The sequence below is a fragment of the Vitis vinifera genome, chromosome 5 (assembly GCF_030704535.1).
Source record: "Vitis vinifera cultivar Pinot Noir 40024 chromosome 5, ASM3070453v1".
Taxonomy (NCBI): domain Eukaryota; kingdom Viridiplantae; phylum Streptophyta; class Magnoliopsida; order Vitales; family Vitaceae; genus Vitis; species Vitis vinifera.
This window is the reverse complement of record NC_081809.1, coordinates 276,542-298,654: the sequence shown is the minus strand read 5'-3', so window position 1 is coordinate 298,654 and position 22,113 is coordinate 276,542. Positions and strand designations below refer to the sequence as shown.

The following is a 22,113-nucleotide window of genomic DNA, read 5'->3' as shown; positions in this document are numbered from 1 at the left end:
AGGCCAAGATGAATAGTGCCTTTGAGATACCGAAAAACCCTCTTAACTATAGACTAATTAGTAGTGGATGGGCAGTGCATGAACTGAGAGAGCTTGTTCACTGCAAAAGAGATATCAGGTCGAGTGAGAGAAAGATACTGCATAGAACCAATGACTTGACGATATTTAGTGGGATTAGCTGGAGGGGCCTCATCATGCAACTTAAGGGACATAGTGGAGGAGATCGGGGTGGAAACTGCATTAGCACCAAGCATATTATGTTTCTCTAGTAGGTCACGAATGTACTTGTACTGAGAAAGGAAGAGGCCGGAGGAAGTATGTATGGCTTCAACTCCAAGGAAGTATGCCAAATGACCAAGATCTTTGAGGGAAAAACAATGAGCCAGGATGGTAATAAACAGTTGGACCTGTTGAGAGGAGGTGTCGGTGATGATGATGTCGTCCACATAAACAAGAAGGAACACGATGAACTCTTTTTGGCGATGGATGAAAAATGAGATGTCAGACTTGGAGATGAACGAGATGAGAATGTATGGGCATGCGGAATTGTAAAGTGGGTAGGTTAGTCAAGGAGAGACCAATGGGAGAGGCTTGTGTTTGTGACCCTATCTGTCTTTAAAACGAGAGTATGAAAAGGGAATTCTGATTCCACAAATGCAACATGACGGGAGACAAAGAGTTTATGGGACACAAGATCAAAACAATGATAAACATTATGTTCTAAGGAGTAACCAATGAACACACAAGGACAAGAACGAGGATCAAGTTTGTGATACGCATAGAGACGAAGCCAGGGGTCACACAAGCATCCAAATACTCGCAATTTTGTGTAGTTGGGACGTTTCTTGAAAAGTTTTTCAAAAGGAGATTGGTGACCCAAAATTGGAGTTGGCAGCCTATTAATAAGATAGGTTGTTGTTTGGAATGCAAAAGTCCAAAAGTAAAGTGGCATTAACACATGATGGAGAAGAGCAAGTCCAGTTTCAACCACATGACGATGTTTACGTTCTGCTATACCAACGACTTGAGGTGTATGAGGTGGTGACTTAAGATATTGAATACCAAAATGAGAAAGGACATGACTGAGACTTTGATACTCTCCACCACCATCAGAATAAACTGTTTGTATGGTGGTTGCAAAGTAATTTTCTACAATAGTTTTGAAACGTTCAAAGATAGAAGTGACATCAGATTTATGTTTAAGTGGATAGAGCCATGTATATTTTGTAAAATAGTCCACAAAAATCACATAATAACGATAATGATCATATGAAATTATTGGTGCAGGACCCCAAACATCTGTGTAAATAATTTCTAATGGCCTAGTACACGAGATTGATGAGGCACCAAAAGGCAATTTGTGACTTTTATTACTAAGGAAAGAGTCACAATGAGAAGAGAAGATACGAGGTGCAGACATAGGTAGAGATTGAGTAGATACTAGCTTGGTGAGGACTTGAGATGAAGGGTGACCAAGACGACAATGCCAAGACTTCATGGTGGATTTGTTGGCGAGAAAGGCATGTGGTTTGGTTGTGGAGGTTGTGGATGACGTTGACCACTCATAGACATTTCCTTTATTCTGGCCTCGCACCAAGGTGTGGACCCGCATTTCTCACGTGCGCCCTCACTCGATCGGCGAGACTCGCTTTCTATTTTGGAAAAATGAAGATTTTAGTTTTGGAAAAAATTGGAGTCGCCACTTATTTTATTTTTATTTTAAAGGGAAAATAAAACAAGAAAGAAAAACCCTAAAAAATGACTCCATAATTTTTGGGAAAAAGGCATGTCTTTGAAAAACCTGAATCTAGATTTGGGGATCAGGTTACCTATTGGGAAGGTACCTTTAAAAGGTAGTACCCCTCTAAGCCCTATAAAGGTCTCTACTAACTAAGTTAAGGGGAATGTGGCAATTAATCGGCTAACTATGGATACCTAAGTAGGCTAGGTGGTTCTAAAAAATAGCATGCCAAACAAGATCAAATTACAATAAAGGAAGGTTAAGATACGTACCCGGACCACTTCTCAAGCACTATCATAAAACATCAAACTTAGTATAGAAGTATAGCACACAACATGTATTTAATCATAGCGAATCTAGCGTACATCTAAGCACCTAAGGATTATCAAACATATGCATATTTCACAGTGACATGAATTGTTTACAAAATTTAGAAAGTAGGTGATAGGGGGCGTACCTAGATAACATAGATAACTTATAATGCGCTTCCATAAGACATGAGGGGTTAGATAATAAATAATAAAATATAGAAATCCTAGTATGTTCGTTATCTAATTAGCATAACAGAAATTATCAAAGTATATGAAAACACTAATTATCACACTCATCTTGTATATAATTCCTAAAAAAAGATAGACATAATTTCATCAAGTGACAAAAGTGGCAACAAAAATAATTTTTGAAAAGATTTTCTTATGTAGGGGTTTCACCAATTCCCCAATTGATATACACAAATATAGCCTAGAATTAAATGTTATTACTTTCGTAAAAAAATAAAAAAAAATAAAAAATAAAAAATTCATGATTATTAGAAAAAAAGAATCATTTATTCGACAGTTTTAATGAATTTTATTTATAAAAAGGAAGTTTTAATTTACTTAATAAAAAAGCTTTAATTTCGTACAAAGAAAATATATATTTTTTTTAAAAAGTTTGTTCACAAGAAAATAAATGTTATCACTTTTATAAAGGAAATATTTCATGAGTATTGAAAATAATAATGATAATAATGATAATTGATTCCATAGTTTTAATGAATTTTATAAAAGGAAGTTTTAATTTATTTAAATAAAAAAAACTTTAATTCCATGCAAAGAAAATATTTAAAAAAATTTATTCGCAAAATAAATGTTATCACTTTTATAAAGGAAATTTTTCATGAGTATTAAAAATAATAATAATAATGATAATTGATTCCATAGTTTTAATGTATTTTATAAAAGGAAGTTTTAATTTATTTAAATAAAAAGACTTTAATTCCATGCAAAGAAAATATTTATTCGCAAAAAAAATAAAAATAAATAAATAAATAAATGTTATCACTTTTATAAAGGAAATATTCCATGAGTATTAAAATAATAATAATAATAATAATAATAATAATAATAATTGAGTTTTTAATGAATTTTATAAAAGGAAGTTACAATTTACTTAAATAAAGAGGCTTTAATTCCATACCTAGAAAATATTTTTTTATAGTTTTAATGAATTTTATTTATAAAAGGAAGTTTTAATTTACTTAAATAAAAAAGCTTTAATTCCAAGCAAAGAAAATATTTTCAAAAAAAAAATTATTTACAAAAAGAAAAAAAAAAAAAACCATGATTTCCACGTAAAATAGTTCAATGTTAAAACCTCATAAAAAAATATTCGACAATTTAAAAATATTTTTTTTTTAATGTAAGAATATCTTTTATAATTTAAATTTTTCTTTAATAATTTATTTTATTTTATTTTATTTACAAGAAGATGATTTTCACAACTCTTTATTTTAGAAAGAGCAGGAATTTTTATTATTATTTTTTTAAAACATAATAAATTTTATAAATAAGATAAACAATTATTTTATATTTTAATCCAAGAGAACAAAAAATGTTTAAAATAATTTAAATATTATGATTTTTTATTTTTTATTTTTGAACAAAGCTATCATAAAAATTATCAAAACACTTAAAAATTCAAACTTTTTCATCATCATCAGGAATTATCCCAAAACTAAAAATTAAGCACAATATAAATTTTCATTAATATCCAAATTATTGAAAACTAAAAAAAAACTTGCAAAATATTTCAACTTTTCATTAACATCACAAAATTATCCAAAACGAATAAAACATCTCATTTTTAAACTATCATCCCGAATCATCCAAGACAAATGCCTACAAAAAGTAACATGAGATTAACAATAATAATAATAATGATAACTAAAATGAAATAAACAAAATAAATTCAAAAACCAAAAAAAAAACTAAAAATCCTAACTTGATTTATATTTTATTCAAACAATCATCAGGAATTATCCCAAAGCTAAAAAAAATAAGCACAATATAACTTTTCATTAATATCCAAATTATTGAAAACTAAAAAAACTTGCAAAATATTTCAACTTTTCATTAACATCACAAAATTATCCAAAACGAATAAAACATCTAATTTTTAAACTATCATCCCGAATCATCCAAGACAAATGCCTACAAAAAGTAACATGAGATTAACAATAATAATAATGATAACTAAAATAAAATAAATAAAATAAATTCAAAAACCAAAAAAACTAAAAATCCTAACTTAATTTATATTTTGTTCAAACAATCATTAACACATCTCATATAAATACATCAAATCCAACAAAACACTCATCGGAAGACATTAAATTTTATTATAACCATCCATGATTTCATTCCCTTTCCTTTAACAAATAAATAAAAACATGCCCATAGCATCATTCACATTAGGACTGACCATATATTCACATTCGTTTGCATTTTAAATCCAACAAAACGAAGTCAAAGAACACTAACCTTGCTTGCAACTACCCTCTTTCACGGTTGTGTCACTTTTTCTTCTCAGTCTAGTTGTGTCTGCTTCTTCGATCTGGCTCGTGTGTTCCTTCACCACAAAGAGTCCCCGAATCAGCCTATGTGTCCTTTAGAAGTTCCACCCGGAAAAGTGATTTCCATGTCTACAATTTTCTTCTGAATCTTGTTCAAAAAAAAAATCCCCTAAAATTCCTCTAGAGCTCTCTTTTTTTTCTCCCTCAGACGTCTCCCTCTATCTTCAAGCTCTCCTCTCCAAAAAAAATCCTCCTCCTCTCTCCTCAACTGTCTTTCTCATAAAAGTGATTTCCATGTCTACAATTTTCTTCTGAATCTTGTTCAAAAAAAAAATCCCCTAAAATTCCTCTAGAGTTTTTTTTTTTCTCCCTCAGACGTCTCCCTCTATCTTCAAGCTCTCCTCTCCAAAAAAAATCCTCCTCCTCTCTCCTCAACTGTCTTTCTCATATTCCCCAAAAAAAACCTAAATCCCCTTCATCACGCCTCTCCTCCCTTTTTTGCATGTGAGTTTACTTTTCTTTCCTTCTATGAATTCCCCCTGCTCTCTTTCTTGCAAAATACAGTCTGTCTATTCAATATGCCACCTCAATTCTTCCTAAAATATATCATCTCTTTTCCTTTTCCGTTTAAAATATGCTTTAACCCAAAACACTACTGAATCCTCCTTCCATCATCACATGATTCTTTTTCCAAAAGACAAATTACATTACCTTCTTTGCTGCTCATCATTTCTTTTTTCATACATAAGCTGAATCTTCCCCATAACATGGCTCCATTCATTTTTTCCATATGTCTACTCTTGGAACCAATATGGTAGCTACCCACTCCAAGCTTCACATCATAGGCACTTTCTTATCTTTCTATTGGTGGACTTCCTACAAAATTTCAAAGTTAATAAAGTAATAGTAATAATAATAATAATAATAATAATGAAAACTTTTAAACAAAATTATTAAATTAAACTAAATAAGTAAAGACAAGTATTAGGGAAAAGTGATAAAATAATAGGAAAATAAAATAAATGAAGAAATATACAAAATAATAAATAAAATAAAATAAACAAAAATATAAGGGTAAAAAAAAAATTCAAGCAATGTGATTTTACAAAAACGAGTCTTGCAAGTCATACAAGCCATGCAACCATGCAAACCATGCCCATGCAAAAAATGATCTAAATGGACATAAGGTGCCTAAATGGGCCTAGAATGCCTAAATTGGCCTAAGGTGCCTAAATGGGCCTAAGGTGCCTAAATGGGCCTAGGGTGCCTAAATGGGCCTAAGGTGCCTAAATTGACTTAAGGTGCCTAAGTGGGCCTAAAGTGCCTAAATCATCCTAGGGTGCCTAAGTGGGCTTAGGGTGGTGCTTAAGTAGGTCTAAGGTGCCTAGGGTGTATCTAAGTGAACCTAAAGTGCCTAAGTGGGCTTAGGGTGACGCCAAATGGGCTAGGTGTGTCTAATGGGCTTAGGGTGTACTAAGTGGGCCTAGGGTGCCTAAATGGGCCTAAAGTGATCTAAGTGGGCCTAAAGTGATGCCTAATGGGCCAAGTGTACCTAAATGGGCCTAAAGTAATCTAAATGGGCCTAGGGTGACTAAGTGAGCATAAAGTGGCTAAATGGGCCTAAAGTGATCTAAGTGGGCCTAGGGTAACTAAGTGGGCCTAAAGTGTCTAAATGGGCCTAAAGTGATGCCTAATGGGCCTAGGGTTACCTAAATGGGCCTAAAGTGATGCATAATTGGCCAAGTGTACCTAAATGGGCCTAGGGATACCTAAATGGGCCTAGGGTTACCTAAATGGGCCTAAAGTGATCTAAGTGGGCCTAAAGTAACTAAGTGGGCCTAAAGTGTCTAAATGGGCCTAAAGTGATGCCTAATGGGCCAAGTGTACCTAAATGGGCCTAAGGATACCTAAATGGGCCTAGGATTACCTAAATGGGCCTAGGGTGCCTAAGTGGGCCTAGGGTGCCTAAAAGCTATCCTAAAAAAAAAGCAAGAAAAACCTAAGTCTAAGTTAGGGCTACCAAGGGTCACAATAAGGGGTCAGATAATCCTTCAACCAAAGTCTCCGAGGTGGCTTAGAAAAGATAGGTTACACGAGTATTAATGGGCCACCAGGGAATTGCTATAAACGACATGTGCGAGGAAGACAAAATAGAGAGTCTACACAAGGATGCCCCCGTGCTCAAATCTTTCACAGTAAAAAAATCAGGAAAAAATTCAATAGATGTGTTATTTTGATGGCAAAATTGAGAAACAGAAAGAAGGTTTTTTTTAATTAATGGTGCACACAAAACATTGTCAAGCAAAAAAGTGGTTGTGGGTGCTTCGATTATGGTGGAACCGACATGAGTTATAGGAATGCCATCACCATCGCCAATCATAATGTCCTCATTACCACCATAATTAGATTGTAGTGAAAGATTTTGAAGATCCGAAGTGATGTGATGAGAGGCACCAGAGTTAATTATCCAAGTGTCACTGTCGTTGGCTTGATCATTAGCTATGTAGTTGGCTTAAGGTGAGAAGCGTGATGGTGGTCGCGAATGACATACCTTGGCACTGTGGCCAGCTTTGTCACATAGTTGACAAATAATTCGACGTTGATTGGTACCATTGTTGGGACACCAAGAATACTGTGAAGAATTGAAATGCTGTTGGGGATGGTGATTTCCTTGATTGGACAAATTTTTATTACCTTGAACAATATTTTTTCCCTGATTGTCAAAGATATTTCGATTGCCAAAGTTATTGGTTGATCCTTTGTTGTTGAAATTGCCTCCCGGATGTCCACCTGATTTTTCACTATTTCCTTTATGATTAGAGAATTTGTGATGAAACTGAGCAATGATTGGTGGAGCTTCCTTGCTGGTGTCATCTTGCTTCAAAAGAGTTTCTTGATCCTGTAATTTGTCATGAAGTTCTTCAAATGTCACTGGTGAGTCTCTGGCTCGAATGGCAGCACTAATTTCTTTAAAATCATTGTCCAACCCATTGAAAACATGAAGGATAATTTCATCTTCACTGAGAGGATAGCCCATGAAAGCAAGATCATCGGTAATGATTTTGATGGTCTGCATGTATTCAGCAATGGATTGAGAACCCTTTGTTGTCTTCATCATAATATTACGTAAACTAAGCATTCTGGTTCGTAATCGATTTGCAAAAGTGATCTCTAGTTTTTGCCATGCTTCATGAGAAGTTGTTGCAGAGGAGATAAGTGGGGAAACAACCCATGTGACTGATGCAAGAATGGCATGGAGAATGAGACGATCCTGTCGTTTCCATAACTTGCACTCGGGATTAGAGATAGGTGTTGTAAAACCAGATTGCAGGATGGTTTCGGGAGGACAAGGAGTTGTGCCATTGAGGAAGCCCAACAGATCATATCCAAATAAAAGATTAGTGAATTGGGTTCTCCAAGATGCATAGTTCATTTTGCTGAGTTTGAATGACATTTGTGTGGCAACATTGATGGAGATGAGGGTGTTTGGTTGAGATAAAAGAGTGTTTCCTGTTGTGAGAACTATAGGATTTGCAGAGGATGAAGAAAATTCATCAGCCATGATTCACAATTATGAATAAAGAGAGAAAAAAAATAAATTGGAATGATGATGAAGGCTGGACGTGTTGTGCAAAGCTTGCTTATAGCAAGTATGACACTGATACCATGTTAGGTTTACAGAAAGAATAGGAAAATAAGAGCCCCTTTATTCCTTTGTGATTCATTGTATTATATACAGGTTACAAGAGGTACGTGTGAGCTGTAAATTACCATCGAGATTGGTAGTAGAAGATTGATAGAAAATATGGATATTACAACAAGATTGGGAGGAGATTGGTGGAGAATATGGGTAGTGTTTGCTACCAAAAATACATAGGTCAACGGGTTTTCCTTTCATTGGGGTGGCTCGATGGATAGGAGAATTTCTGGTATGTTTTGATTTTTTTTCAAATAAAAATATTTTGCAAGTTTTAATTATGTTAAAAATAAATATACTTTGTAAATAATATAAATTTTATGAAAAATGATTTTTTATTATTTTATATGCATTGAAAAAAAAAATGAAAATTTTAATTATTTTTACTTAAATAGATACATAATGATTAGATGGAAAAAAGGCAATTCCCGAATCCAACTGGGTTTTTAAAACCTATTTGCCATTCTCTAAACCCCGTCGTATTAGGGTGCAAGATGATCGCACCCCATTTGCAATCCCAAGGGGAAGAGACTTTTTATTAACGTTCTTGGGCCAGGCTTCAAAACATGAGAACGGGCGGGCTGTCGTTAGGCCCATGAGCAGACCCATATGGGAAACCATGATATCTTCAAAGGTATATAGAGTAGTGAGTCAATTTATAAAGATTAACAAAATCCCTAGCTGCAAGTAATTGCAGGGTTGGGTTAAGGTCCCTTTCCTGAGCTGGGCCGCTGGGGTTTTGGATAGGGGAGAGGGCATTTAGCACCATATAGAAACAAAGGCCCACAGCAATTGTGAGTTGTGAGTGAAGAGTGGCAGCTAGCTGGGGACCATGACCACAACTGTTGAAGGTTTTATGAGGCAAGAAAATGGAAAAACCAAAACACATATGGTGAGTAGGCATCAATTCCATAAAGTAGTGTGGAGTGTGGAGATAGATGTTGCATGTGGCTGACTTAATTGTAGCATTTGCACCACGTTTTTTAAATTTTTATTCTTATTTTCCTTGTTGCGTTGCATGTTGCACGTGAAGGATTGAAGAGGTTAGGTAGGTGTTTCATTGAAGAGGCACTGCCTGCTCTAAAAAGGAGGGGGAAGTCCAAGTGATGATATTGTGGACGAGCAGGCTTGTTTGTCATTTTTCAGATCCTGATATGGAGTATGGAGTGTATGGACTTCAGAACCAAATCACATGTCCACTCGATAAATGGTCTCCATATTCCCCCATAAGCTCCATGCCACACTCTACTCTACTCCATCTTCATCATCAGGTATATTCATTTGACTCACCATCCATGTGATTGTATCAAGAGTCAAGAGTCAAAGACGTTGAATCCCAAATCCGGAATCCGGGGGCAACACCACATGAAGCTTAGTTTTAATGTTAGTCATAGCTTAAGATGATGGAAGAATTATGTTATTTAAAAACTAGTTAATCCCTACCCTGGTTTTGTCCCCTAATGAGTAGGTGAGAACTGAGAAGGGGCAGTGGATTTGAATTAGTTTAATGCAATGCTTTTTGTAAACAAATAAAAAGATGAAGATGAAGATGAACCTTTTAGCATAGTTTAACAATAATAATAATAATAATAATAATAATAAAATGCCTTACCTTGAGCTAAGCTATAATTAAAATGAAACTATCATCCTCAGGGGGGAGTGATACCCATTTTCTACCATCCTGATTCCTCTGCTATTCCTCCTGATTCCATCTTATCTTATCAATGCCATATTTATATTAATTTCTGATGTTACTTAAAACTTAAAAGTCAATCCCCAATCCCCAATTCCCCACTCAAAATATCAAGTGGGTCGGGGATGGATTGAATCCCCCATAATTGTGGCATTTATTCTCCCAGTTGCCCAAAATCATTACAAATATAAGAAAAAGAGGAAATAAATATTCCGATTTAGTGGGTTCTTCTCATATTTTTGTACTATAAAATGGTCTTTTGTGCCCACACTCAAAATTCTTCAAACATCACCATCATTAGTTTGTTCCCAAATCCCCATCTCCCCATCTCCAACTCCCTTTTTAGTTCCAACGCAAGTATCTTCACAAATTATTCTCCATCACCACAAGGACTTGTTTGTCCCTTCCTCACCCCCTCACTTTAATTCATCCAATCATCCGTGGAGACCCCCAATCTTTTCTTAAACACAAAAGATCTACAACCAAACAGTGCCTTAGGGTTGTGAACCTCTTTTCTTTCTCATCGTACACGTGTCCCAACACCCAGCAAACTGTCAATCAATTGTCATAGCCCCCATGATGCAACTTGTTATTCTCTGATTGAATCATACTTTGATCCACACATTGGATTACCTGTGAGTGCGCACACCGTAGCGAGCCGTCGTTCTCGGGCTTGATAGCCGAGAGTTGTGACGTGGCGGTAGACCACCCCTCTTTTCCAGACAGTAGAATACTTGAGTTAAAATTTTTCAATTTTACAGTGTCAGATTATTTATCGAAGAAAATTAAAAATTTTTAAAGTCAATTATTTATTTTTCTGACTTATATAGAATTTTAGCATTTTCAAAAACAAATACGGTTGCCTTTAATTTTCATTTCTATTTTTAAGTAAAATTTATTTCTAAAAACAAAAAAAAAAAAGAAAGAAAAATGTTTAAAAAAATTAAGATTCAAAATTTTTAATTGTCATCCTATAGTGCATTTTAAAGCAAAGTTATAATTGATTTTTTTTGAATAATTAAAGAATGATATTTATATAAAAATTTATTAAATATGAAAAAAAAATTATATAAGCCAAAATAAAGTTTTCTTTGACTTTCATATTATTAATTTTAAATCATAAATCTTTTCAATAAAATTAGTCAAATGGATATAAAAATTGTTATTAAACTTAAAAAAAAATTCTCATAAGATGCCAATAGAGCTTAAATGTTTTTCAATTTTTTTTTAAAATTTGTTTTTTTTTTATGGTAAACTTAAATTTTCAAACAATGGGATAGAATTAGCGTATTTCCAAAATTGATTTTTATTTTCTTTGAAAATTAAGAAGAAAAAAAAAGAACAAAAACTCTAGCATGTTTTGAAAAACTGATTATATTGTCGATTTACAGTATTTATAAAATAAATAGGTTTTTTTTATATATTTATTAATAAATGATAAATTATTATTATTTATTTATTTTAATTTACTAAGACCTGCCATTTTCAACTTTAGTGGATGAGCAGTGGGCTTACAGGTCATATGGGAAATATCTTGAGTGGACCTCCACAAATGGGTCTTTCCCAACAATGGTTAATCAATCTTAAGTTCAATAGAAAGAAATATGCTTTTCTTTGAATTGGAGGGAAATTTTTCTAGTAAATTGTTGTGGGATTTGTGGATAATAAATGTATTTCATGATTTGCAACTTTTTATAAATGTTTTAAGTAGTAATAATAATAATAATTTATCATTCTATTTCAATGAATTTAGGGTGAGTTGGAATAATAATTTTAACATTTTATTATAATAAAAGGGTATTCATTTCAAATGAATGTTTAAAATGTAAGATAAAAATCTCTAAAGTTACAAGTAATAAAATGAAAATCCAAGATCATACCTTCAGTTATGACAATTAGATTTACACAAAATAAGGATTATTTAACTAGTCTTTACAAGACTTTATGTTCATGTGCCGATGGAACTCACATACTTATTCTTGTAGACCAGTGAACTTTTATCCTATTTTTGGAATTAATATTGTATATCTATATTTTATTTTCTCTTCTTCCCATCAAAAAAGATTTAGGGTAGTTTTTAATCGAGTAATATGTCTCACGTCTGTAGACTTGGGTGCTTACTCCATAAGAGATGTGACCCCATGTTTCATTTATTTTAAGGAAAATAATATTTAAATGGGCCACAAACTTAAAAACTTTTATTCTATTTTTATTTTATTTTATAAAAAACGATTTCTCCCATTTGGCCCATAAAAATTAAGTAACATGTATTAATTAAATTAATACATTACATATTTTTCTCTAAATCCTTGTACTTAATCAAAAGAGTTTAAAGCATATGAATCATGGTGGTAAGTCCTCTAAGAACAAGTATTATCTTCCATGTATTACAATGTAACTTATCTTTTGAATAAGAACAATATATGAGTCATTCCTTTATGAATGAGCTACCAAGATTCTCATTTAGGGTATACTTAACATTTATAATATCCATATTGTCATTCTCTAAACTTTATGTATACAACCAAATAAGAAGGCAAAATTGAAATAATTGGAGTTTTCATATCAACAAAAAATGCGATAAAACACAAAAGGTGTCTCAATTACATGAAATTTACAAAACAAAATTGAGTCTCATATGCTCAACATGTTCCTTATAAGCCTTAGGTGGCAATCCTTTCTTCAAAGGATCCACAATCATCAATCCAATACTAATATGCTTAGTAGCCACCTTGTTTGACTTAACATGTTCCCTAATAACTAAGTACTTTATGTCGATGTGTTTACTACGACTTCCACTCTTATTATTCTTGGCCAAAAACACTTATCGCGTAAATCCTCAATGACTTAGAAATTGAGTCAACAACTTGAAGCCCTGAAATAAAACTCCTTAACCAAATAGCCCATGACATTGCTTCAGAACATGAAACAAATTCTGTTTTTGTGGTCGAAGTAGCAACCAATGTTTGCTTTGCATTTCCCCATGAAATGGTCTTTCCAGCTAATAAGAAGACATATCCAAATGTCGATTTTCTAGAATCAAGGTAGCTAGCAAAGTCAGGATCCGAATATCCAACCATATCCAAAGGATCAGATCGCCTGTATGTAAGCTTGTAGTCTCTAGTCCCCTTAAGGTATCGCATGACTTTATTTGCATCTTTCTAGTGTTCCATACCTAGATTTCTTTGATATCTACCCAACATACCTATTGCATAAGAAATGTCAAGTCTTGTACAAACCTAAGCATACATTAAGTTCCTAACTGCAGAAGCATAAATTTTTTTTTTTCATTTTTTTCTTCTCTAAATCATTACTTAGGCTTTGGTACAAACTAAATCTATCACATTTGAAAATTGGTGCAGTACCAGATAAACAATCCTTCATGCGAAATCTCTCAAGAACTTTATCGATATAGGTTTCTTGAGACAGTCCTAATATCCGTTGAGATCCGTCTCTCTTAATCTTTATGCCAATGACATAAAAAGCTTCACCCATATCTTTCATGTCAAATTGTTGTGAGAGAAATTGTTTCACCTCATGCAGCAAGCCCAAATCATTTGAAGCAAGCAAAATATCATCCATATATAAGGCTAAGAAAATTATTTTGCTTTTATTGACCTTATGGTATATACATTGATCTATAACATTCTCCATAAAACTGAATGAAAAAATAACATCATGGAACTTTAAATACCATTGATGAGATGCTTGTTTTAGTCCATATATAGATTTCTTAAGCTTACAAACAATGTGATCATTTCCATTTGTGATGAACCCTTCTGGTTGTTTCATGTAAACCTCTTCCTCAAAATCTCCATTAAGGAAAGTTGTTTTCACATCAATTTGATGTAGCTCCATATCTAAATGAGCTACTAATGTCATGATTATCCGAAATGAATCATTCTTTGAAACAAGAGATAAGGTATCATGATAATCAATTCCTTCTTGTTGAGTGAATCCTTTAACTACAAGTCTTGCCTTATATCTTTCAATATTGTCTGAGGAGTCTCTTTTAGTCTTAAAAACTCACTTACAACCAATGAACTTTGCACCTTTGGGCAACTCAACAAGATCCCAAACTTGATTATTAGCCATTTAATTCATCTCATCTTCCATGGCATTGTACCATAATGTGGATTCACTTCCACCCATGGTTTGTGAAAACGTAGTGGAGTCATCTTAAGTACCAATATTAATGTCATATTCTTGTAGGTACACAACATAATCAGAAGAAATTGCAGGTCTCTTTTCTCTAGTAGATTTTCTTAATGTTATATCAACATTCTCTTATTGAGGATGTTGAATAACTAGATCTACCAGAATATCTTCATGATGTGGTTCATTAACAACTTGTGTCTCCTGGATTGTCGAATCTTGATGACTATCCGGGAAAATAATCAATCTACTTGAAGATTCAAGAGTATGTTCAATATTATAGCGTTTCTCAAACATTAAGTGTCATGCTTCATTGCTCCCACTAATCACATCATTCTCTAGAAACCTAGCATTATAAGATTCTACGATTTTCGTAGTTGGAGAAGGAGAATAAAATCTATATCCCTTAGACTTTTCTACATAGCTAATGAAATATCCACTGACTATTTTTTAGTCTAATTTCTTCTCTTGTAGATTATAAACTCTAACCTCAACAGGACAACCCTATACATGTACATGCCTTAGACTGGATTTCCAACATTTCCATAATTCAAAAGACGTTTTAGGAACTGCCTTGGTTGGAACCCGATTTAGTACATATGTCGCGTTGTCTTTATGGCCTCACTCCACAAGGATAATGAGAGGTTGGAGTTATTAACCATACTCCTAACCATCTCCCTTAGGGTTCGGTTTTATTTTTCAATCACACTATTTTGGGATGGTGAGTTAGGCATTGTGTATTGGGCAACAATGTCATGTTCTTGTAGAAACCTTGTAAATAAACCAGATAGTTGTCCTTTTTCAGCATACCTAGCATAATGTTCACTACCTCTATCCGACTTCACAATTTTAATTTGTTTACCCAATTGTTTCTTTACCTCTGCTTTATAGATTTTGAAAGTATCCAATGCTTCACACTTATCATAAAGCAAAAAAAGATACATATATCGTGAGTAGTCATCAATAAAAGTGATAAAATATCTTTGACCATTTAAGCACATATCATAAGGACCATTAATGTTGGTGTGTATGATTTCTAAATATTAGAAGTCCTCCTGGCACTCTGTTTTTTAGTCATGTTGGTATGTTTTCCCTTAATGCAGTTCACACAAATATGAAAATCAGTAAAATCAAGAGTCTCAAGGACTTCATCATTTACCAATCTTTTAATTCTTTCAATAGAGATATGACCTAATATTTTGTGCCACAATATGGAAAATTTCTCATTTATAACACCACATTTAATGTCAACATTTCCATGCACAGTTGTAAGGCTATGATTAAAACTTAGATTTAAATAGAGTTTGAATAAACCATTATTCAAAATTCCATTACCAACAACGATATTGTCTTTTATCAAATGAAATGAAATACCAACAAATTTAAAACCAAAACCATATGTTAAAAGTCTTGAAACTAAAATAAGATTCCTAGAAAATAATGGAACAAAAAAAAGTTCTTTCAAGGTCTAAAACAAAGTCAAATCTAAGAACAAGTCTGTAGATCCCAACCGTTTCCACATGTGAACTTATCTGATTCCTTGAATAGATAAAACATTCATTTTTCATTGGTTTCCTTTAGTTTAAGAAGCCTTGCATGGTATTGGCAACATAGATTGTAGTACCAGAATCAATCCACAAGTGTTGTAAGAAATATGAACCATATTAGATTCGTAACACACTAAAGATATGAGATTACCTTTCTTTTCAAGTTAAGCCTTAAATTTGGGACAACTCTTCTTGATGTGTCCCTTCTTCTTGTAAAAGAAGCACTTGATATCTCCTTTATTAACATGATTAAGAGGTGTCTTTTGTTTTCCTTTACCTTTCTTACTTGGTTTTTTTTCTTGAGTTGCCAAATGGTCAGAATATAATTTGGAAGAAATATGAGTTTATAAAAAAATTTCAAATTCATTAAATTATATTGTTATTATTTAAGAAGTTGAAAATAATATTAGGTAGTAATAATATTAGCATGAGAAATTAATTAAGATCCCTAATACTAAATAAAATATTTTTAGGATTGTCAAAATTTTACCTTTAGATAATTGTATATGATAATATGTTAGGTGAGGAGTAAATTCATCAAGCTAAATACTTCAAGTTTTTGAGCGCTTCTTCAAGGTAAGGGAAATTAATGTAGATTTTGTAAAATGAAATAGTTTTATTTTTATATGATCTTTTGAAATGCGTAAAAATATTATTTTTATTTCTATGCATGGATCAAATATATGTTTTGTATGAAAAAAATGTTTGAGTATTTTCTTTGTTTATGAAAAATAAAAATTGTGGAGATATGGTATTTTGTTTTGTAAGTTTGAATTAATGAAATGAAGTGTTTGACTTTGGTTTCTATGACCCTAGTCAACGGGTTATAATTGTTGACATTTCTATGACCCGAGTCAACGGGTTATAATTGTTGACATATCTGACCTCATTCAACGGGTTATAATAGTTGTCATTATATGACCCTAGTTAATAGGTTATAATAGTTAACCTTATAATCCTAGTTAATGGGTTATAATTGTTGACATTTGGTTTTGTTTACCTTAAATGGAACAAATTTGAAACTAGTTACTCAATTATGAAGTCTCACCTAATTGAGCACCATTTGTCATACGATAACCAGAATAAAAATATTTTAAATGTATTCGATTTGGTTTTGATGAGAAATTGTTTTGAAATGGATATGAGAAAGTTTTGTTCAAAAGTTTGAATGTGAATTCAAAAGTTTTTATGAAAATAAGTATATGTTATCTCTTATTTATAAGCGTGATTGAAAATGTTTGATCCATGAAATTGTATTAATATTCCTTATTAAGCTTTACGCTCATCCCCATTTGTTGATAATCTTTCAAGTAACCTTAGTTCGGGCGAGGAGTGACCATTAGGAGGGAAATTTGGATTTATTAGGACATTTGTTTAAACTCTCTTTATTTTGAACATTCTTTAGATGTTAAAACTTAATTTTTGTTTGAATTATTTTGAGTTTGAGTTATTTAGACAATAACACTTTGGTATCAGTAGTGATTTTTTTAAAGTTGATACTTGGAGATTTTAGAATTTTTTCCTACTAGTCTAAACATAAATTTACTAATTTCCAATTATAATACGAATGTTTATGTCGTTTTCACTTAGAGCATTTTGGCTTAAGGTGTGAAATGACCGTCATGCCCTTAGAGTGGATTTTGGGGTGTGACACAATAATATGAGATAAGTTATTTTTGAGATAAAATATCATAACTCTATAAAAAACATAACATCGTTATAGATAGTATGAGATAAGCCACTCTGAGATAAATCTCATAACAACTCTAGAAAAATATAACCAGATAATATGAGATAAGTCACTCTAAGATATATCTCATAACAACTATAGAAAAACATAACATCTTATAACTAGATAGTATGAGATAAGCAATTCTGAGATAAATCTCATAACAACTCTAGAAAAACATAATATCCTGTATAAGAAATGTCTATCTCCAGTCATGACAATCAAATTCATACAAAATAAGGATTAGTTGACTAGTTCTTATAAGACCTTATATCCATGTAATGATGAAACTCATATAATTATTTTTATAGACCAGAGACCCTTTATCCTACTTTTGGAATTAATATTATATATCTGTATTTTATTTTCTCTTCTTCCCATCAAAGGAGACTTAGGTAGTTTTTAACCGAGTAATATGTCTTATATATGCATGGGTGGTTACTCTATAAAAGATGTAATTTTATGTTTCATTTATTTTAAGAAAAATAATATTTAAATGGGTTACAAACTTAAAAGCTTTTATCCTTTTTTTTTTTATTTTATTTTATAAAATCCGGTTCCGAACATAAAATCCTTGAAGAAGATATTTTAAAATCGAAGGGGAGGGGGATTCCAAGACTCACTGATGATGTGAGAAAAGGAAGTTGGAATCCCACCAACCATTGTTCTTCATGCTTAAGTATGTTAATTCAAAAATATATTTCACTTAAGAAAATAAATTGGCTTATTCCTTATTGAAAAGGTTTTATTATAATATATATTATTTTAATAATTGCTTTGGGAGTGACCCGGAGGATGTCTAATCCTCGTTAATCTTCCTCATGCGTGGATGAACTTTTCAAAATCCTTTAAAAATAAAAAAAAATAAAAAAAATAGGGAATCATTTACACTTCTTCATCGTTAATCAACTTTTAAATTTTAAATGATTAATATGCAATTACTTAATGATTATTTTTTTAAAAATAATTATTTTATTATATGATACATAGTAAAAAAATACCATCAAATATATATGTATATATATGTTTGTTTATATTCGAATATTAAATAATTTTCCTTAAAAACATTTGTAATGATTATTAATAAAATCACGTTAAAGGTATTTTAACGAGAATCATTTCAATGGATATATTTTATTTTCTTGTTTAAAATTGTTAAAAGAAAACTTTTTCAAATTAAAAAGAAAAAGAAAACTCTGACGGTGAATTGGTACAGAGATAAAAGGCAATTAAAAATAGGAATACGGCGGGGACAGGTGGCGGTGGTGAGTGGACCGATGGAGGCGCCGGCTTTTAGTGTTAGAATCTTTTGTACGGAAACTGTAGAGGGTATGGAGAGTAGTGCCACAAAAGGCACCTGCCATCCATCTCCCTTCTACCATTTACATTCTTCCTTTTTCCTTGCCCTTTCATCCCTTACTCTCTTGCCTGTGTATACTCTTTCTACTCGCTCTCCTCACTTGACAGAAATTAATGCTACTCGCTACATCCACCCAACACCGGTTTTCATTTTTTGTTTTTTCAAATTAGAATGCATGGTTTGGTTTCAGACTTTTATAACACATTAAAACCAATTTTATTAAAATATTTTTGAAAAGAAAATTGGTGATTGGAGGGCTGGTAGGGCCGGTTATTGATGATCTGGACCGAGAATATAAAAAATAAGTAATATATATTATTTACCAAAAGGGAAAATTAAGATATTTATAGTTAATTATAGTATATGATTAAAATTGGATAATTAGAAAAATTATAAGAATATATGAGATTAATGAATAAATAAAAATTAATATTAGATACAAAATAAAAAAATAATATAATCAAAATTATATGCATATCAGACTCTAAATTGAGAAAAATAAGAACGCATGTGTTTGGTGGTGAAATAAATAGGACATATTATTATTAAACTTTAAACGATAAGGACAAGATGTGGGTTGAGGAAATTCATGATTTTGGAACCCGTGACTAAATTTTAAGTGTTGGTGCGTGTGTGGTCAAAAACCTTGTTCTAAAATTCTAAAATTCAATACCAAACATGCCATTAATCTCACGGTTGAGACATTAAGATGGTATTGTTTTTTTAATTTTTTATTAAAAATAATTTGTTTTTTAAATTTAGATCATTTATTTTTTTATTTTTTTTATGATTTATTATAAATTTTTTATTAAATAAAAAGGTTAAAATATATATTTTTTTAAATAAAAAAATATATATTAAAATTTTTCATTTTTTAATATTTAATAAATATAATATACTATAAAAATAAATAATCTAATATTTAACACTATTAAACATTAAAATTCTATATAAAAAAAAAAACAGCGCCTCAATCAACCTAAACTTCCTTCTATGCTTTTTGAATTTTGCCATGCAAATTAATTCCAGTTACATACAAATATAAGAAAGCTGTTTTATCATCTTAAAGAAAGTCAAGAGACTCAAGACTCAAGCATCATACTAATATTATTATATATAAAACCTATAAAATAAAATAAAAATAAAAAGGGTACGTGGCAGCTGAGAAGCACTAGAAGTTAGAAAAGGATGTAACTCCAATCGTCGGTATTACTGCTCTTTTCTCTGCTACATAGGTGTGAAGCAGAAGGACCCACCACCATCCTCCCCATCGTACTGTCTCCACCCTTCTATTTATCTTCCTCGTTTTTTCATCAACCAAATCTCGCCGTCGCCACCACCCACCACCAGGCCACCACCGCCCTCCGTAGGGACCAAAGAAGGACGATGAGATATGGTGGGACTCAGTATTGTATTGGAAGCCCAGAAGGGTATTAACAAGAAAACCCCACAAGTCATTAACAAAATCACCATGATGACCAAACCCACTCCTTTTCCTTCGCCTCCTGCACGTTGGAATTCTCACTCACCTCTCCTCCCGGCGGCCACCACTTTTCTCGACGAGTGCTTTCTCTGCAAGCAAAAACTCTTGCCTGGAAAAGACATCTACATGTACAAGTAAGCATCCATATTTACAATATTTAATACAAATTATCTTCAGTTTCTTTTTCTTGTTATTCTACCAGATCTCTTCTTCCTTGCTTCATATCTACCCAAAACCCAGATTTCTGTCAGCTGAAGCTTTAGCTTGATAGGGGTGCTGATGTTTTGGTTCATTGATTCATGCAGAGGAGACAGAGCTTTTTGTAGCGTGGAGTGCAGGTGCAGGCAGATATTCATGGACGAGGAAGAGACTGTTAGAAGAGACAACTGTTCATTGGCGGCCATGAAACCCACTTCGGCTTCTTCTTGTCCATCTTCTTCTTCTCCGTCGTCCTCTACTTCTTCCCGTCTTCGCAAAGGGACCCGCACCAGAGCGGGCGGGTTTGCCTATTGACCCGGAAACCCGGGAGGTGTGATTCCAGTTTTACCCCGTCTCGTCCATTTTGTAATGGCTGTGATAGCCTCTGTCGTTTTGCTTCCTAGTATGAAGGCAAAGAATGTTTTGACCCTTTTACCCTTTTCTCTCAGCCCACGGTTTCTATCAGGAATCCGCTGTTTTTGCTTCTTGGCGTGTCAGGAGGGTATTTTTGGTGTTTTGTGGTATATTTGAAAATGTGATTAATTAAGAGACTCATCGTGGTCAAAATCTTTAATCAGATAAGATAAAAGAGTTATTGGCTCATCTCATGAGAGTTATCGTTTTCTCGGGATAATGGGTTTTTTGTCTGCTTGTGAGGCGACATTGCGTAAATAAATTAAATTTGTATTTTTTATTTTTTCATTTTCTCGGACGCGTATTTTAGTGATCGAAGGTGCAGTGCGCTTAACAAGAGCCTCTGTTTTTTGGGGAGAGTGGAACGAAAGAGGGGCCCAAGAAGAAAGCTATTATTTCCCCAAGCTCCATCATTGATGAGAGTTGTTTCAAACGCTCTCAACCGTTCTTTTAAAAAATATTTCTTTGTTGTAATATAATATAAGAGAGTGTAAAAATCTGAAGTGGGAACGGGTAGAAATATCCAAGACAAGAAGCCAATGAAGGAAAGCAAAGTGAAAGAAATGGGTGGGGTGGGGTGGGGGTATAGAACATTGAAATTTAGAAATAGAAGGAATATAATAGGACCATGGGAATGAGGGAATCCATACTTTTCAATTGTGCCCATGCGGAAAGAGCATTATTATTACAAGGGAGGGGGGTTGAGGGTTGGGGGTGTACTCAATTGGAATAAATGGGATTTCCCACTTTCATGTCTTTATGCAGTGCAAATGTCCACAAGAATCCTCCCATGGAAAGAGACCTGAGAACCCCCCCTCCCCCCTCCCCCACAAACAAATGCATTTGCTACTGTTACATGATTTTGGAATCCAGAATAAATGTCCTATGCAACCTCCCTCCCTCCCTCCCTCCCGAATTCATCATCCCCTCCCCCCACTTCATAGTCTTAAAAGCCACAAGTCAAGTAAGTCTATTAAGGCTTAGGCGCAATACAGGATGCACACCTGGGTGGAGTGGAAGGCAAGCTTAAAGTGCATATCCATTTTATAAAACATGACCTATAATCTAATCCAATAAATATTTTTAAAAAACATTCAATAAAATTATATAAGTGTCCAAAGAATTAAGAGCTAAAAAAATAAAATAGACAAGAACAAGTTGGCATTATAACTAAGGAAGAATGATTGGGTCTTGGGTTGCTTGCCTAACAACGCTTTTAACAACTATGTTCCAGTGGGCATTTTAACAAACAAGTTGGTATAG

General features: G+C 32.9%; 2 protein-coding genes across 2 annotated transcripts; one reads left to right on the top strand and one right to left on the bottom strand.

The window, feature by feature from the left end:
* Window positions 1-7,086: 7,086 nt before the first annotated feature.
* LOC109122583 (retrovirus-related Pol polyprotein from transposon RE1) lies at window positions 7,087-8,136 on the bottom strand. Its single transcript, XM_019219810.1, has one exon. The coding sequence runs from the start codon at window positions 8,134-8,136 to the stop codon at window positions 7,087-7,089; it is 1,050 nt and encodes a 349-aa protein (XP_019075355.1).
* Window positions 8,137-19,942: 11,806 nt separating this feature from the next.
* On the top strand, window positions 19,943-21,039 carry LOC100261891 (FCS-Like Zinc finger 15). The gene is made up of 2 exons (XM_002270471.4): window positions 19,943-20,372; window positions 20,544-21,039. The coding sequence occupies exons 1-2, from the start codon at window positions 20,149-20,151 to the stop codon at window positions 20,749-20,751; spliced, it is 432 nt and encodes a 143-aa protein (XP_002270507.1). The 5' UTR covers window positions 19,943-20,148; the 3' UTR covers window positions 20,752-21,039.
* The last annotated feature ends 1,074 nt before the right edge of the window (window positions 21,040-22,113 follow it).

Bases quoted from the DNA above. Each gene is read 5' to 3' on its own strand.
- LOC109122583 (XM_019219810.1), bottom strand. From the start codon at position 8,136: ATGGCTGATGAATTTTCTTCATCCTCTGCAAATCCTATAGTTCTCACA.
- LOC100261891 (XM_002270471.4), top strand. From the start codon at position 20,149: ATGGTGGGACTCAGTATTGTATTGGAAGCCCAGAAGGGTATTAACAAG. The intron at 20,373-20,543 runs GTAAGCATCCAT...TGATTCATGCAG, and splicing joins AAAGACATCTACATGTACAA to AGGAGACAGAGCTTTTTGTA.